The sequence below is a fragment of the Oreochromis aureus genome, linkage group 7 (genome assembly GCF_013358895.1).
Source record: "Oreochromis aureus strain Israel breed Guangdong linkage group 7, ZZ_aureus, whole genome shotgun sequence".
Classification (NCBI taxonomy): domain Eukaryota; kingdom Metazoa; phylum Chordata; class Actinopteri; order Cichliformes; family Cichlidae; genus Oreochromis; species Oreochromis aureus.
Window position 1 is genome coordinate 8,029,629 of NC_052948.1, and position 19,257 is coordinate 8,048,885.

Genomic DNA, 19,257 nt, shown 5'->3' on the forward strand with positions numbered 1-19,257 from the left:
TGTTAGGGGAAAAAAATTGAGTGTGAAGAAAAAAGTCCTGCTTTGAAAATGTTTCCAAGTAAATGTAGGCAGGCATATGCAGTGAAATGGTCTCAAAGTTGCACCATAGTTACACAGAGAAAACACTTCTTATGTTCAACCAGCAGGTGACTAAAACAACATAAACACAACATAAAAAATGTATGTAAACATTATTCATATGATTCAGGAGGGAAAAAAACCCAGAAAAATGCTAAAACCATGAAATATTTAACATTTTTGCTCAATAAATCTAAGTAAGCTCTGCTTGTGTATACTGCAGGTGCAATTTCTGATGATGCTTCAGAGAACAGTGCTGCTTTAGGTCTGCCATCACGTCTTTTTTTGTCCTCCACCCTGCACACTATGCACTATGCACTAAAGAAAAGTGGACAAATGATGCGTTTTTGAGAGCCTGCAAGTAACAAGGTGCCTTCATAGGTCTCTATTAAGTGTGTTAACAATAAACAAAAACATTCCTCTGAAAATGCTCAGGTACGAGGACTGGACTGAAAATGAATGAATCAGTTTATTCTACAAATGAGCCATCCGCTCATTTGTAGAATAAACGAGCTACTCCACTATGTTATTTAATTTGACTTCATTTGGAGACATTTCCTGAATTCACTGAACAAACGAGGTTCTAAATTAGCCTGTGCTTTGAGTCAATACAGGCAAATTGCTTATCCATAAGGCGAGTTAACTAAGGTAAGGGAACAATGGCTGGTACCTTTCACAACAGCAGTTAAATGTGTGGTTTCCCAATCCAAACACTCAGGCAAGAGTTCAGCAATGAGTGAAATCAAATACCAGCATTGTTTTTTTAGAAACCTGCCTGAGGTGTCAGGGGTTAGATGACAGTAACACAAGCTGGGTAAACAATAAAACAAAAGGTAGGCTCAGCACACAACAGAGTGTGACACCATAGTTTAAGAGATTATCTCTACCTGGATAACACTGCTGTACTTGACAACTTCTCCAAGAAGTTTCTTGTTCTCTGAATCGTTCTGCTTCTGCTCCAGTTCTGCTGCATGCTGCGTAACGAAGCAGACGATTGTTAAAAAGGTATTACATACACATCCTTCCTCATTCCACACTTCGTTTACAAACAGAAAGGTTGTCCACACAAGATCAACGACCAGCCCACGCTACCATTTTTTAAAAATATGCTGGATGGTCATAATGAACTGAAGTATGCTCTCTTAACCTCTCTGCTCTGCTTCGTGTGTCACTGGTCAAGCAGAGGAGACCCCCGCGGTGAATCAGAGAGCAACGGAAAGAAAATAGTCAACTGACAGCAAAACACAGTAGAGGCTCTCACGCTGAGGTCTAAAGAAAAATTTTATTTTACAGTTAAATTAGTAAAGTGATGTTAAACTCAATAATGATGTTGGCTTTCTCATAACATTATCCTCACGCTGACAAATAAAGCTTAATAATTTAACACTGGCGTTAAAATGGTACTTGGAGTCCAGATATCTGATTGAAAAACTGGATTAGTGCATCCCTGATTTAAACTGTAATTAGGCATAAATTCATGCATAATTGCTTCCTGATTGTCATTTGAGCTCATGTGCCCAACAACGGTTCAGAGTACCCGGTTGTCTCGGCGTCCCTGGTTGGAGTTCTTGAAGGTACCCCTGCTGAGGGACTTCATTGCTTACATGGCCAGCAACAGTGTGACCTAGAGGGCTGTGACTGGGAGGGGCGGCCTGTCTACTATAAACCCAAGCAGTGTTTTCTGCTACAAGCAGTCTGTCCATAGCAAACTCCATGTTCGAGAATAACGGGGTTTATAAAGGCACTTGGTACAAGGACATCCTAGGTCGCACTCTGGTCAGGTTTTGTAATCATATCATTACACCTGTGGCCATGTTTTGTCTGTCTGTTCTCTGCTAATGGCCCCATTACAAACACAAAGAAAACAACTGTATACAAGTTCTGTAGAACTTTTAAGGCTTTGAAATGCTCATAAAATTAAAAATCCTCATACCTGTAACTTTTTAAAGAGGTCTCCTTGTGTGTTGTTGTTTCCTTGTTTCCCTTGTTTTGCCTTCCAGAACTGTTTCTGGGCTGAGTATCTGTTCATGGGACACACCTTGAAGAGGCAATCTGCAGAAGAGAAAAAAAGCAGTCAAGCTCACAGGACTCACCTGAGCCAGATAAAATGACACTCAAGCGTCTACATGTAGAGCTTGAAGCCTTGAAGTCATTTCAACACATAAAAGCTTATTTGTAACCCATAATGCAGTCTCAGAAAAGTCTAAGTACACGTGTGTGTGTGTGTGCGCATGTGTGTGTATGACCAGAAACCAGTGTGACCAGTAAAATCCTACACACCTCTGAACTTTTTAGGTGGGTTATTCAGGTCTCCAGCTTCAGGCTGGACAACACACCTATCATCAACAAGCCTGCAGAGAAGGACAAACATGAAAACACATCAACATGATTACTATAGGTGTGTTATTACAGACTTATACTCCTTTGGGAGCATTTTATTAAGCAGTAAACCACTTACACATCCTTGCAAATAGAGATTTGCACTACATGAACTGTTGCCTGTCACATGCAAATACATAAGGCAGAATCTCAAACTACAAATAATAATACCATGATTTGAATAGACAGTTTTTAGCACTCCGTGGGAAAAAAAGCTTTACTGTCTATTCTCCATCACATCCATTTCCTCCAGGGCAATCCCAGTATCTGGATGTATTTCTGGGTGGGGTTCATCCACATTGGCAGTGCTTTGATCTCTGCTTTCCTGACCAACATAGGTCAAGTGGTGTTGTGTTGAGATAAAAGAACTAGAATAAACTGACGTCAAAGTTTCTCTGGCTTTTATATGGGTCCAAGTAAAACTGTAAAATAAATAGTGTCAGGATAATTTAAAATAAAGCTGTGAGACTGCACATTGAATTGGTCACAGAAGATCAGGCCTCCCTGTGAAGTCTTTTGTAGCTCATAAAGTGCACACTGGGCCACCTCCACCTGGGGAAACCATGTTCAGAGTGGATGAGCGGGCTTTCAATAGGTGTCATCCAGTTAACTGTCTTGTTCCCCCATATCCTCGCCTTTTATTTGCCACACACTAGACATGTTTCACTGAAAGGGTTAAGGGACACAGGAGGTCAGCAAAACTCGCCTTTCTGACACATCTGACGAGCACAGAGTCAAAGCTATGAAGTGATGATGGCTGATAACTAAGGAAACAGAACCCAGTTCAGGTTGGAAAAAAGTATTAAGGAAAGAACAATGATAAGAATGCACATTCATCCACAGCCATTTAAAGTTATCCGATGCCATGAAGTGTATTCATTATGTACTATGGTGTCCTAAACTGGTTTAAATTGGACCAGAAGCAGATCTTTGGCAGTCAAAAGCAGTGATCCCTTTTATTAAGTGTCCTTCTGCACACATCGTCTTTAAACTGCAAAATTTGGGCAACCTTTGTTAGCAGCCAGCACAGAGAGAGCTGAGGCTGAAGGTGCTTGTAAAAGCCTTAATGGCTAAGAGCCCATTGTGGAATTAGTGGGGAAAAAGCAAGCAGTGAGAGAAAAAGAGCAGCATTAAATAATGAAGGCTTATAACATTTCAATGATTGTAGAGTTACAGGATTTTCTTTTATGACTAAAATGCAACTTTGAGTTCCAGCTGTGAATTTCTTTGCCTCCTGTTGTGTACATAAGGAAGAAGACTCTGATATCTGATCTGACCAAACTATTGAACTAGTTACTTTATCTAAATCCGTATCCTGCCCATTGTTTGTTTTTATTTATAGTGCCTTAAAACTGTAAAGTGAAATTATATTTCTTGCTGGGCAAAGGCACCAGAACATTCTGCAGAAGCAAAACTAAGACGTGGAGAAAAAGGCCCTTTTAAGGCTAGAAGAATTCATGTAAAGTAAGCCTGTAAGGGAAATTATCACACTGCCAAAGATGGTTTTCTTGCAGTATTTGTAGCATGCACACAGCTTTCACTTTCCCGAAGAGAAATGCTACAATTTTTTCTGCAGGCAATGACACCAGCTAATGAATTTCTAAAGGACTCCATAATCATCCCATTCCATTTATCCCCTCTGCACCACATTTTGAGGTGCACAAGTGCATCCATTCATTCCGTCCGGTGGGGAGAAACATAATGCAATGCACAATTCCTCCAATTCATACAAAGCTGGCAGCTCCGCTTAAGAGAGCTGAGCCATTTCCCTTTTTAAGTCACGGCAGTCAATCAGTCAATCTACAGGCTGTGTATTGCTTCCTTCAACTCTGTATCAAAGTTACATCTAAATGAGAAACAATAGAGCCCAACAGGAAGCATTATCACAGGCTAACTGGCTAAAGAGAAGGGCTCTCTGGGAAAGCTCATAAATAAGGAGGGCCGCAGAGAGCTGGGCGTTAGTACAAACAGAAAGACTCTGACAGTGCCTGACACTCTGTAACCAAGTTAAACATGAACCAAAGATAAATCTAGCAGGCTGGACACAGAGGAGCTAATTATAGCTATTGCCTGTGTTTAGTCGACTGAGAAAATAACACAGATAAAAAAAAGAAATAGAGAGCATGTAATGCAAAGCAGCAAGTCTATGTAACCGCTGTTAAATGTTTTAAAGAACAGCGACGAGCAACAGAACAATGACTCATCTGCAAGAAAAGTGGATGCATGTGAACAATTTCAACACGAATGCATGTTTTAACTTGCTGATACCACGGTAATCTAAATGAGTCACACACATACTAATTAAACAGACTTTTCCAATGAATTCACTTTTGGTAAAAAGGTATGAATGTGAAAATGGTTTGGGTTTTTTGTATTGCATCTATGCATCAGTTTCTACTTGTCAGTTGCAACAAACTGGACTGATTGTTACGACACATTAAAATATGGGGAATCTGCCAGTTAAACCGCAAGACTTAAAAGGTCGGGTTAGTGATGTCACTTGGAGGTTAGCCAGCTTTTGCAAGTTTGCAATGAAAGGTGTGGAACTCACAGATTTAATGTTATTTTATGCAAACATGGGCATGGCTGGGTAGATGAGGTTTAATTGCATTGACAGGGTTTGCAGCTCTGGGAGGATCTTGCAGGCTCTTTGCTTTACTTGCTGCTTCTCTCTGGCCTTGAGTGAGCTCTGGCACAGCAGAGTCCTTGATAAAATTCTCAGGGCACCAATCAAACTACGTGAGTTATTGAAAGGCTGATAAGAATTTTATTATTTTTCCTTTGCAACAAAAGGAGGCGTGAACAATCGCTGCTGTGCACTTTTGCTTTTTTGAAATTTACAGCCTCTGTGTACCATGTAGGGTGCCGTCGCTTCGATTTGCATTACCACACGCCTTTACAGTTCTGGGAGCTTTTCATTTAAAAGTAAAATATCACAGCTTAGTTCACACCAGCAGATGATAAGTCAGGAAACAGCGTTGCATTCAAGGGTTACACACAGTTCGGCTTCTATTTGCTCCAAAACTCTACGGATTATCTGAGCATCTGATGTGAGGTAACTGTTTGCAGGAAGAATTTAAAGCAGGACAAACGAGAGAGAACAAGAGTGGGGGAAAAGGAGAGAACGTGGGTGGGGCAGAGCCATTCCTCAGAGTCAGTGTTTCCACACTCGTTCAGCAGGCTCAGAGGCCAGAGTGTAACCCGGAACCACCGAGGCATTTCACCTTGCGCTGAAGCTCTCAGCTCATCAGGGGCGACAACCAAACAAACTGTGTGTGCAGCTTCTTCTTTTTCTACACTGCTTTGCAAAGACAAGCTGTTTTATTGTCACCAAGTAAAACTGATAAGTAATCTACTGAGTGCAAGTGCTATAACATAGGAAGCAGTCAAAACCAGTGGTTTCCACCTTTTTTTAAAAAAAAAAAAATTCCTGAATATCATTAAAATGACACAGTAAACACCATCTATGAGCACCTCCACAAACTTCACAGAATTAACTGAATTAACAATAAATGACAAGAGCAAATGGGGGTAAGTGAAAAGGTTTTAAATATCTGATATGACTTTAGATTGTTTTTCTTCTTTTTAGCCCCCACATTCACCTTGCAGCCTCTCATTTTTGCAATCCACCAGATTCTTTTTCAATCTGTACATGGACTGCAAAGAGATGACTTAAAAGCATGTGCAACATATAGAGCATACTTATTCCTTCATCTAAACAGGAAGAGTCTAGTCCTTTATTTAAGTGAACACTATAAATATTTGAAAGATCATCCAGAGAAGAGGTAGCCTAGAGCTTCACTCGGTGTCAATTTGTCTTGTTAGACATTTCTTATCTTAACGTCAAATGAATGAACAACTACTCTTCCCTCAATCTGGTCACCCTGACACCTCCTCGTGCCTCTCTCTGGGCCCCTGAACCCTACTTTTGTAACCACAGTAACAGGAATCCGCTCGCAGTCACTCGTGAAGCATACCTGGGCAACACGCTGCTTTGCATTCCTGTTAGATTTGCGTAAACGTGAAGAATTTCCTAAGAAGAAGCAGTTTACGCGCCGATGGGCCTTGACCGCAGGTCGCACTTTAGGTTTTAACTTGTTGGATTTGCATAAAACATAAAGATGAAGAAGTTCATGCCAGATGTAAAGTGAAAGCAGTTTTTTAAACGTGCATACGGGAGGGTTAAGCCATGGACTCTTGAATGATTAGAAAGTGAGATAGAAAGGAGGAACGTACCCCAAAGTACTGATGAAGCCATTCACCGAGCCTTCCGCGTACAGAGACACAATGTCTCCAATGTGAAGAAAACTGGATCTGTGCTCTGGCATTTTCACCGAAGATATGTTTCACACTCGTTCTTGCTTTTCCATTTATGAACAAATCGCACTCTCCTCCTCGGGTAAAGTGATCCACACGTTACAGCGCCTCCAGTTTGGCATCAGCCATCAGATTCGCCGTCATTCTTCCAGATCTGCCGCTCGGCAAAGTCGATCGAGTAAAGGTGAAAGTGCAAGAGGAAAAACAAGCAGGCGAGTTTGAGAAAAGCGCTGTGTTTTTGCACTTTATCAACTTCTTCCTGTATCTCAGACAGACCCGCAGTCTTCACATCCAGTCTTCAGGGGGAGGAGACTGCCGCTGTCACGGCTGTGAGCAAATTCCGTTCAATGACAAGTTTTTTTTTTGTTTTTACTCAGAGCAGGCGCACTGAAAAACACGAGTCATTAAATGGCGTTTTACAAGGAAATGCACTTGTATAAGTGTGCGGAAAGACACCTGTAAACATGTATCATAGCAGACAGGGGGAAAAGTAATTCAAATATATTAAAATTATCAGCTGGGCACAAGTCATAACATAAGCACGTTTGTGCAGCTGGACAAAGATCCCACATTATAAATCACAAACTATCAGACTGTCGGATCGACCCGTCATCTCTGTTATCTTCATCAAAACTAAATGTACTAAACTAAATGTAAATATTCATATTGGTCTCAACACACTGCAAACTTCTGACTGCTCAGAACTGTAATGGACAAACATGGTACTGCACTCTTTTGTTTTTGTTTTGTTAGTCTGTTTTGTTCATTTTTTTAACCTATAAAATCTTTGTGTGATTTCACAAAACTTCACAGTTTGACTCATTTGTGTTGAAGTATCTACTCCTTCACTCATAAAGACTCGCATCTTCAGCAGCTTCTTGTTTTTACACATTTCTTTTTTCAAATAAGCTTATAAAAGCCAAACGACAATGTCCTTTATTGTCATTGTACATGTACAACAAAATTGTGGTTACGTAGAACTTTTGGTGCTAAAAGCAGCAAAAACTGCATTTATAAAAAGTGTGTGTGGGGGGGGGGGTAGAAATTACGACCCAGCTACTCCAAAAAATGCTACTGTGAGCTTTTTTTTTTTTCTATCGAGCTACACTGGTATCAGCAGCACAAAAAAAGCATCCAGAGTGACAGATGGTAAAAAAAATAGTTTCTCCTCTTATTTGAGCTTTTATGTTCACTAACAAACAAAAGAAGAGTTTCTTTTTGTTTGTTTGTAGACAGAAAAAAGAGGAAAAAAAGGTCTGCAGATATTTTGAGAACCTGGTATGAGACTTGCTCATTTGTTTCTACATTGTGACTGCGAGCTTCACAAAGTCAGAGCCATCTAAAAGATCACATTCAGAAGATGTCAGACTTTTCTGCAGCTGTTCTCTCTAAAACAAGCCAACTGTCACTAAAATGATCTAGATGGATCAACTGCACTGTAGATGAGAGAAGATATAGGCATGTGATTATGGGGTAAAGTACACTTTTAAAGCAGTTGTTTCCAAAATTTTAAAAACACTTTCTGGCTTGTGTCTTTTTACTTGTTTCTATTGATTAGATGTTTCTCCTCCTTGAGGATAACAATGTAAAATTACAAAATATTTAACCCAAAAAAAGACAAATATATATTTAAAAAATCATATAAGCTTGTGCTTGTTGTTCCTTTTTGTTCACCCTTTCTTATGCCATAACTATTTAAATTTGGTTAAGAACCACTGAACTAAACCACCATGGTGCTGTTAAAACATGCTTATGTATCAATACTAATAACGCAATAACATACACAATTATGTCATTCACAGCTCAGAAAGGATACATTACATTCGATCCATCCAGCTGTCCTAGAGTTAGTCAGAGATAATCTGTGATTTTATTTTATCGAGAGTAACTTATTACAATGACTAAAATTATTATGACCATAGTGTTAAATTTAATTTAAAATTAAATTTAATCAATACTGAATGTAAGATCATTATGGCACATGAATGTGAAATGGCTTGAAAATGAAAGCGTCATTTGCCCATTTTATTGGGAAAGTTAAATCAGCAGCAGGAAATCAGCTGCAGTGGAGGAGTGGCAGGAGCCACTGAACAGTTATGGCGGTTTCGTGCACTAACCATTCTTTTACACCAGGGGGCGCGCAAGACCCAATCTTAAAGAGTTCCTCCGGAAACGTCACTCATGCAGTTCAGATGATTCGCCCTGCATCTCCCCGTAGTGTTCACGTCATTGAACCAACAGGTGATTCAGCTGTTCCCCTCACTTTCTCTGTGTTAAATATAAACACCACCGACTGCTGTTTCAGACTGGTTTCAATAACTGGTTCCTCATGGTGTCTCAGTGCAATGCAAAGCTAACTAATAACTAAAATAATAATGGTATTAACACAAAAAAAATATGAAGATTATTTGTGAAACTAGAATAAATGAGTGGGTTGCATAATCATAGACTTTTTTTTTTTTAAAAAAGGCTCTTCTTAATTTGATGCTGACACACAGACAGTGACAGGCTAACTATGGAACTGAATAAACATAATTGGGGGCAGCACTTTATGCTGACAAATTTTTATTCCACCAAGTGGGGAAAAAATCCAGAACTTGTTTTTATCAAAAGCAGTGGTTTTAAAAAATGTAGCATCAGAAAAAACACACTAAATTATATTTTAAATGCTATACTATTTTAAATATGCATAGACCTAAAAATAGTGTCTCTAATGGAATATTTTATAAATTTCCGATACTTGCTCACAATAATAGGTCCACAGTTATGGTCTATATCCTTACACTTAACAAAAAGTTGAGGCATCTGAATGAACTGCGCATGTTACAGAGGTAGGTGGCAATAATTTAACATGAGTTGTACTAGTGAGGCAAACACTGACCGGGTGGCTTCGTGTGTGTGACATACTGGGCTGGAGACTGCGGTCAAGTGAGCCCTCACTTGCGAAGTCAGAGTCAAGCTAGCCGCCCCGCCAGCCGCACCTAAATTGTGGTTGCACTACTCTTACGCGTATTACGGTATGGATGCCGACTGGCTTAGAAACGCAATCTTTTGTGTCCTGACACTATTTAACTTCACAATCCACTCCGTTTTGGTTCATCTCCACTTTTCCCCTTGTGATCCACAGCCAAGATTACTGTACGAATCAGAGAAAATTAACAATAACATTTGCCCAATATACAGAACTGTACTTTTAATATCTTCATCTTTGACCTCAGATTACATATAAACTGTACGAGGTGACACAGATATTTCACTGGATTCTGACTCTAGGCAACCCCACTCTTCACCCTGTGATCCACAGACAAATTTACTGTACGGTTTTGAGAAAATTGATAGTAAACTTTGCTCAATTTACTCTACTGTACTCTATATATTCTCATCTTTGACCTCAGATTACAGGAAAACTGTAAGAGGTGACGCAGATATTTCACTGGATTCTGACTCTGGGTGACCCCACTCTTCACCCTGTGGTCCACAGACAAATTTACTGTACGGTTTTCCTGAAAATTGATAGTAAACTTTGCACATTTTACTCTACTGTACTCTATACATTCTCAACTTTGACCTCAGATTACAGGAAAACTGTAAGAGGTGACGCAGATATTTCACTGGATTCTGACTCTGGGTGACCCCCACTCTTCACCCTGTGGTCCACAGACAAATTTACTGTACGGTTTTCCTGAAAATTGATAGTAAACTTTGCACATTTACTCTACTGTACTCTATACATTCTCAACTTTGACCTCAGATTACAGGAAAACTGTACGAGGTGCCGCAGATATTTCACCGGATTCTGACTCTAGGCAACCCCCACTCTTCACCCTGTGATCCACAGACAAATTTACTGTACGGTTTTTGAGAAAATTGATAGTAAACTTTGCTCAATTTACTCTACTGTACTCTATATATTCCAATCTTTGACCTCAGATTACAGGAAAACTGTAAGAGGTGACGCAGATATTTCACTGGATTCTGACTCTGGGTGACCCCCACTCTTCACCCTGTGATCCACAGACAAATTTACTGTACGGTTTTTGAGAAAAGTGATAGCAAACTTTGCACTATTTACTGTACTGTACTCTATATATTCCCATCTTTGACCTCAGATTACAGGAAAACTGTAAGAGGTGACGCAGATATTTCACTGGATTCTGACTCTGGGTGACCCCCACTCTTCACCCTGTGATCCACAGACAAATTTACTGTACGGTTTTTGAGAAAATTGATAGTAAACTTTGCTCAATTTACTCTACTGTACTCTATACATTCTCATCTTTGACCTCAGATTACAGGAAAACTGTAAGAGGTGACACAGATATTTCACTGCATTCTGACTCTGGGTGACCCCCACTCTTCACTCTGTGATCCACAGACAAATTTACTGTACGGTTTTTGAGAAAAGTGATAGTAAACTTTGCTCAATTTACTCTACTGTACTCTATACATTCTCAACTTTGACCTCAGATTACAGGAAAACTGTAAGAGGTGACGCAGATATTTCACTGGATTCTGACTCTAGGCCATCTCCACTCTTCACTCTGTGATCCACACCCAAATTTACTGTACGGTTTTTGAGAAAAGTGATAGCAAACTTTGCACAATTTACTCTACTGTACTCTATATATTCCAATCTTTGACCTCAGATTACAGGAAAACTGTAAGAGGTGACGCAGATATTTCACAGGATTCTGACTCTGGGTGACCCCCACTCTTCACTCTGTGATCCACAGACAAATTTACTGTACGGTTTTTGAGAAAAGTGATAGTAAACTTTGCTCAATTTACTCTACTGTACTCTATACATTCTCAACTTTGACCTCAGATTACAGGAAAACTGTAAGAGGTGACGCAGATATTTCACTGGATTCTGACTCTAGGCCATCTCCACTCTTCACTCTGTGATCCACACCCAAATTTACTGTACGGTTTTTGAGAAAAGTGATAGCAAACTTTGCACAATTTACTCTACTGTACTCTATATATTCCAATCTTTGACCTCAGATTACAGGAAAACTGTAAGAGGTGCCGCAGATATTTCACAGGATTCTGACTCTAGGCAACCCCCACTCTTCACCCTGTGATCCACAGACAAATTTACTGTACGGTTTTTGAGAAAATTGATAGTAAACTTTGCACAATTTACTGTACTGTACTCTATATATTCCCATCTTTGACCTCAGATTACAGGAAAACTGTACGAGGTGCCGCAGCTATTTCACAGGATTCTGACTCTAGGCAACCCCCACTCTTCACCCTGTTATCCACAGACAAATTTACTGTACGGTTTTTGAGAAAATTGATAGTAAACTTTGCTCAATTTACTCTACTGTACTCTATATATTCTCATCTTTGACCTCAGATTACAGGAAAACTGTAAGAGGTGACGCAGATATTTCACTGGATTCTGACTCTGGGTGACCCCACTCTTCACCCTGTGGTCCACAGACAAATTTACTGTACGGTTTTCCTGAAAATTGATAGTAAACTTTGCACATTTTACTCTACTGTACTCTATACATTCTCAACTTTGACCTCAGATTACAGGAAAACTGTACGAGGTGCCGCAGATATTTCACGGATTCTGACTCTAGGCCATCTCCACTCTTCACTCTGTGATCCACACCCAAATTTACTGTACGGTTTTTGAGAAAATTGATAGTAAACTTTGCTCAATTTACTCTACTGTACTCTATATATTCCAATCTTTGAAACAGATTACAGGAAAACTGTAAGAGGTGACGCAGATATTTCACTGGATTCTGACTCTAGGCCATCTCCACTCTTCACTCTGTGATCCACACCCAAATTTACTGTACGGTTTTTGAGAAAAGTGATAGCAAACTTTGCACTATTTACTGTACTGTACTCTATATATTCAATCTTTGACCTCAGATTACAGGAAAACTGTAAGAGGTGACGCAGATATTTCACTGGATTCTGACTCTAGGCCATCTCCACTCTTCACTCTGTGATCCACACCCAAATTTACTGTACGGTTTTTGAGAAAAGTGATAGCAAACTTTGCTCAATTTACTCTACTGTACTCTATATATTCCAATCTTTGACCTCAGATTACAGGAAAACTGTAAGAGGTGACGCAGATATTTCACTGGATTCTGACTCTAGGCCATCTCCACTCTTCACTCTGTGATCCACACCCAAATTTACTGTACGGTTTTTGAGAAAAGTGATAGCAAACTTTGCACTATTTACTGTACTGTACTCTATATATTCCCATCTTTGACCTCAGATTACAGGAAAACTGTAAGAGGTGACGCAGATATTTCACTGGATTCTGACTCTGGGTGACCCCCACTCTTCACCCTGTGATCCACAGACAAATTTACTGTACGGTTTTGAGAAAATTGATAGTAAACTTTGCTCAATTTACTCTACTGTACTCTATATATTCTCATCTTTGACCTCAGATTACAGGAAAACTGTAAGAGGTGACACAGATATTTCACTGGATTCTGACTCTGGGTGACCCCACTCTTCACCCTGTGGTCCACAGACAAATTTACTGTACGGTTTTCCTGAAAATTGATAGTAAACTTTGCACATTTTACTCTACTGTACTCTATACATTCTCAACTTTGACCTCAGATTACAGGAAAACTGTACAAGGTGCCGCAGATATTTCACAGGATTCTGACTCTAGGCAACCCCCACTCTTCACCCTGTGATCCACAGACAAATTTACTGTACGGTTTTTGAGAAAATTGATAGTAAACTTTGCTCAATTTACTCTACTGTACTCTATATATTCTCATCTTTGACCTCAGATTACAGGAAAACTGTAAGAGGTGACATGAGATATTTCACGGATTCTGACTCTGGTGACCCCACTCTTCACCCTGTGATCCACAGACAAATTTACTGTACGGTTTTTGAGATTGCTGTGTTAACAGAGTATGACAGAGGCTAAGAAAATATACGGCCTACAATAATATGAAATTTAAGCAACAAATTAAAAAATTTCCACATTTGCTGTCATTGCCATGTGTTCAGTAGAGCATTAAGTAGTCATAAAAAAAAACCATATCTTTGAAATATCATCAGTAAAGAAATACTCTCACTATGTAAGACATGTTAGCAAATTCAGTTAATAAATACTGTATCAAATCTATACAGATGTTTAAAGGCATAATGCAAAGCATGTTTGTTTCTTATGGCTCACAAATGTGTTTTCCTTTAACATAATTTACATTTTCATTTTGTACAGTTTCACAGGCGAAACAATAAAATAAGTTTCCTGAACTGTTCTTCATGGCCAAGATTTTGAATCCTTTTGAGGGTGATGCATTATCCATGAAGGTGGGCAATTTGTTCATTGACCTCTGACCCTCGCTGACTCTGATGCCTCCTAATTCTGCTTCCAGCCTTGATGATTAATTTGTTCTTCCTTTTGGCATCCCTGTCACTGATGCTGTCACCAGTTGTCCACCAGTCTAATCTGCAATTCCGGTGAACCCAGAATTACCTGTATCTTTGTAATGTTTCCAAAATATACACTATATGTTGATGGGCATTGTCCCACTTTTTTTTCCTTTACAAGTAATAATCTCTATGGTTTTAATGACAATTCATATACAGATTGTGGAGGACTTTTTATTCAACACTAAAAATAGTTCCTCATCAGCAGACTGTAGTACAATTTCAGCCTACCGTTAAAAAACCCATCCAATGCAGCGTTATCAGAGAAATTATGCAAATGATATGTTTGCATGTACTAGTAATCTATTTATCATTTACCATGATTCCTGCTCTGATGATTACTTTCTTCTCCTTCTGTAATTTTAATAGATAAAGGATGTTGAACATTAAGCTCCAAACAGGATGAATGAGGAAGACCACAGAGGAGAATCATGGATGTAGTGAAAGAATACATGCAGATGGTTTTTTTCATGGTCGAGGAGCAACTTCTGATACTATCTTAACACTAGGTTTACTAAACCTGCGCAAATTTGCGTAACTTCCCTAAACCCAACACCCCCTAGAATTACTGGGTTTTTTATTTTCTGGTGCAAGTCCTGAGGTGTTAAGCACCCCTGCTGAGATTTTCACAGGTCGTCAGCTCGTTTCTCCTCCAGCTTTTGTTGTGCAAACCACCCATTATCCTCGAGGCCTGGCACATTTGCATTTGCTCACTCAGAGTTGCTCAGACCCAAGGCAGGCCAAACCTCTGTGTTACAACTTTCCGAAATGCCTGCCGTGCTGACCTGCAAATATAAAAGACACACATTCACAGCTTCCTTTACTCTTAGCCCAGATCTTCCATTGTTCCATTGTCACTGTGGATATGAGGGAGTGGCATTGCTTGACTACAGCACAGTGCTGTGCATAAAAGCAGACTGATCCAGGCGGGAGAATCATTTCTTGTTTGCATTTCTGAGAACACTTCAGGAAATGGACGAAGCAGATTCTGATGGAGGAGAGGTTTCATTTGTCCAGCAGGCCACTGATGCCTTCTCAGAAGAATCTGAAAAGGAGACGGAACAAGAACCCAACATGCCTCCACGGAAGAGGCCCCGTGGTACTGGGAAGCCCAGCCAGAGCCACACAGCAAAAGACGGCACTGTGTGGGTTGAGGAGGACATTGGAATGCCCACTGCAGTAGCAAATCGTTCGTGCTTCACTGCGCAAGCTGGGTCCACAGAGTCTGCTGAGGTTTGTCACTGCCATAGTAGATATGATATTTATATAAACCCATTTAGAGTTAGGTTGATAAACTAAATTTACCATTTTCTATTTGTTTATCTTCCGACAGCGTAAGATTACAAGTGTGCTCCAAAGCTTCCTTTGCCTGTTAGACGTGGGAATGCTGCAGACCATCAGAGAGTGCACGGTACATCAAGCCCGCAGAACAGAGCCGGACCGGAGTAATTTAGTGTTAAACAATGCCTTTTATTAGAACATAAGCATTTAAATGGAGTAATTGTATTTGAATTAGTTAAATATGAGTGGGCAACTCAGACCATGACAAGACTGCATTTGCTCTAAGAAATTAATAAAAATTTTAGACATATTGTTGTCATTATTTTTAATCTTCAATTTTATGTTTTTCTTTAAGATAGTATCAGAAGTTGCTCCTCGACCATGAAAAAACCATCTGCATGTATTCTTTCACTACATCCATGATTCTCCTCTGTGGTCTTCCTCATTCATCCTGTTTGGAGCTTAATGTTCAACATCCTTTATCTATTAAAATTACAGAAGGAGAAGAAAGTAATCATCAGAGCAGGAATCATGGTAAATGATAAATAGATTACTAGTACATGCAAACATATCATTTGCATAATTTCTCTGATAACGCTGCATTGGATGGGTTTTTAACGGTAGGCTGAAATTGTACTACAGTCTGCTGATGAGGAACTATTTTTAGTGTTGAATAAAAAGTCCTCCACAATCTGTATATGAATTGTCATTAAAACCATAGAGATTATTACTTGTAAAGGAAAAAAAGTGGGACAATGCCCATCAACATATAGTGTATATTTTGGAAACATTACAAAGATACAGGTAATTCTGGGTTCACGGAATTGCAGATTAGACTGGTGGACAACTGGTGACAGCATCAGTGACAGGGATGCCAAAAGGAAGAACAAATTAATCATCAAGGCTGGAAGCAGAATTAGGAGGCATCAGAGTCAGCGAGGGTCAGAGGTCAATGAACAAATTGCCCACCTTCATGGATAATGCATCACCCTCAAAAGGATTCAAAATCTTGGCCATGAAGAACAGTTCAGGAAACTTATTTTATTGTTTTCGTCTGTGAAACTGTACAAATGAAATGTAAATTATGTTAAAGGAAAACACATTTGTGAGCCATAAGAAACAAACATGCTTTGCATTATGCCTTTAAACATCTGTATAGATTTGATACAGTATTTATTAACTGAATTTGCTAACATGTCTTACATAGTGAGAGTATTTCTTTTACTGATGATATTTCAAAGATATGGTTTTTTTATGACTACTTAATGCTCTACTGAACACATGGCAATGACAGCAAATGTGGAAATTTTTAATTTGTTGCTTAAATTTCATATTATTGTAGGCAGATATTTTCTTAGCCTCTGTCATACTCTGTTAACACAGCAATCTCAAAAACCGTACAGTAAATTTGTCTGTGGATCACAGGGTGAAGAGTGGGGGTCACCCAGAGTCAGAATCCGGTGAAATATCTGCGGCACCTCGTACAGTTTTCCTGTAATCTGAGGTCAAAGATGGGAATATATAGAGTACAGTACAGTAAATAGTGCAAAGTTTGCTATCACTTTTCTCAAAAACCGTACAGTAAATTTGTCTGTGGATCACAGGGTGAAGAGTGTGGGGTCACCCAGAGTCAGAATCGTGAAATATCTGCGTGCACCTCATACAGTTTTCCTGTAATCTGAGGTCAAAGATGAGAATATATAGAGTACAGTAGAGTAAATTGAGCAAAGTTTACTATCAATTTTCTCAAAAACCGTACAGTAAATTTGTCTGTGGATAACAGGGTGAAGAGTGGGGTTGCCTAGAGTCAGAATCCTGTGAAATAGCTGCGGTTACAGTTTTCCTGTAATCTGAGGTCAAAGATGAGAATATATAGAGTACAGTAGAGTAAATTGAGCAAAGTTTACTATCAATTTTCTCAAAAACCGTACAGTAAATTTGTCTGTGGATCACAGGGTGAAGAGTGGGGTCACCCAGAGTCAGAATCCAGTGAAATATCTGTGTCACCTCTTACAGTTTTCCTGTAATCTGAGGTCAAAGTTGAGAATGTATAGAGTACAGTAGAGTAAAATGTGCAAAGTTTACTATCAATTTTCAGGAAAACCGTACAGTAAATTTGTCTGTGGACCACAGGGTGAAGAGTGGGGTCACCCAGAGTCAGAATCCAGTGAAATATCTGCGTCACCTCTTACAGTTTTCCTGTAATCTGAGGTCAAAGATGAGAATATATAGAGTACAGTAGAGTAAATTGAGCAAAGTTTACTATCAATTTTCTCAAAAACCGTACAGTAAATTTGTCTGTGGATAACAGGGTGAAGAGTGGGGGTCACCTAGAGTCAGAATCCTGTGAAATAGCTGCGGCACCTCGTACAGTTTTCCTGTAATCTGAGGTCAAAGATGGGAATATATAGAGTACAGTACAGTAAATTGTGCAAAGTTTACTATCAATTTTCTCAAAAACCGTACAGTAAATTTGTCTGTGGATCACAGGGTGAAGAGTGGGGTCACCCAGAGTCAGAATCCAGTGAAATATCTGTGTCACCTCTTACAGTTTTCCTGTAATCTGAGGTCAAAGATGAGAATATATAGAGTACAGTAGAGTAAATTGAGCAAAGTTTACTATCAATTTTCTCAAAAACCGTACAGTAAATTTGTCTGTGGATAACAGGGTGAAGAGTGGGGGTTGCCTAGAGTCAGAATCCTTTGAAATAGCTGCGGCACCTCTTACAGTTTTCCTGTAATCTGAGGTCAAAGATGGGAATATATAGAGTACAGTAGAGTAAAATGTGCAAAGTTTACTATCAATTTTCAGGAAAACCGTACAGTAAATTTGTCTGTGGACCACAGGGTGAAGAGTGGGGGTCACCCAGAGTCAGAATCCAGTGAAATATCTGCGTCACCTCTTACAGTTTTCCTGTAATCTGAGGTCAAAGATGAGAATATATAGAGTACAGTAGAGTAAATTGAGCAAAGTTTACTATCAATTTTCTCAAAAACCGTACAGTAAATTTGTCTGTGGATAACAGGGTGAAGAGTGGGGGTCACCTAGAGTCAGAATCCTGTGAAATAGCTGCGGCACCTCGTACAGTTTTCCTGTAATCTGAGGTCAAAGATGGGAATATATAGAGTACAGTACAGTAAATTGTGCAAAGTTTACTATCAATTTTCTCAAAAACCGTACAGTAAATTTGTCTGTGGATCACAGGGTGAAGAGTGGGGGTCACCCAGAGTCAGAATCCAGTGAAATATCTGTGTCACCTCTTACAGTTTTCCTGTAATCTGAGGTCAAAGATGGGAATATATAGAGTACAGTACAGTAAATTGTGCAAAGTTTACTATCAATTTTCTCAAAAACCGTACAGTAAATTTGTCTGTGGATCACAGGGTGAAGAGTGGGGGTTGCCTAGAGTCAGAATCCGGTGAAATATCTGCGTCACCTCTTACAGTTTTCCTGTAATCTGAGGTCAAAGTTGAGAATGTATAGAGTACAGTAGAGTAAAATGTGCAAAGTTTACTATCAATTTTCAGGAAAACCGTACAGTAAATTTGTCTGTGGACCACAGGGTGAAGAGTGGGGTCACCCAGAGTCAGAATCCAGTGAAATATCTGCGTCACCTCTTACAGTTTTCCTGTAATCTGAGGTCAAAGATGAGAATATATAGAGTACAGTAGAGTAAATTGAGCAAAGTTTACTATCAATTTTCTCAAAAACCGTACAGTAAATTTGTCTGTGGATCACAGGGTGAAGAGTGGGGGTCACCC

General features: G+C 39.4%; 1 protein-coding gene across 4 annotated transcripts in view; it reads right to left on the minus strand.

The window, feature by feature from the left end:
• itpr2 (inositol 1,4,5-trisphosphate receptor, type 2) overlaps nucleotides 1-7,086 on the minus strand; it is a 61,350-nt gene extending 54,264 nt beyond the window's left edge. For 2 of the 4 annotated variants that reach the window (XM_031759276.2, XM_031759270.2), the window contains exons 1-4: nucleotides 6,694-7,085; nucleotides 2,359-2,429; nucleotides 2,012-2,130; nucleotides 966-1,052 (exon numbers count right to left, since the gene is read on the minus strand). In XM_031759276.2, coding sequence (XP_031615136.2) covers nucleotides 966-1,052; nucleotides 2,012-2,130; nucleotides 2,359-2,429; nucleotides 6,694-6,785 — 369 coding nt within the window. In that variant the 5' untranslated portion in view covers nucleotides 6,786-7,085. Of the gene's footprint in view, nucleotides 1-965; nucleotides 1,053-2,011; nucleotides 2,131-2,358; nucleotides 2,430-6,693 lie in introns of those variants that run through there. The other 2 variants (XM_031759284.2, XM_039614646.1) reach the window with 2 other exon arrangements.
• Nucleotides 7,087-19,257: the final 12,171 nt, after the last annotated feature.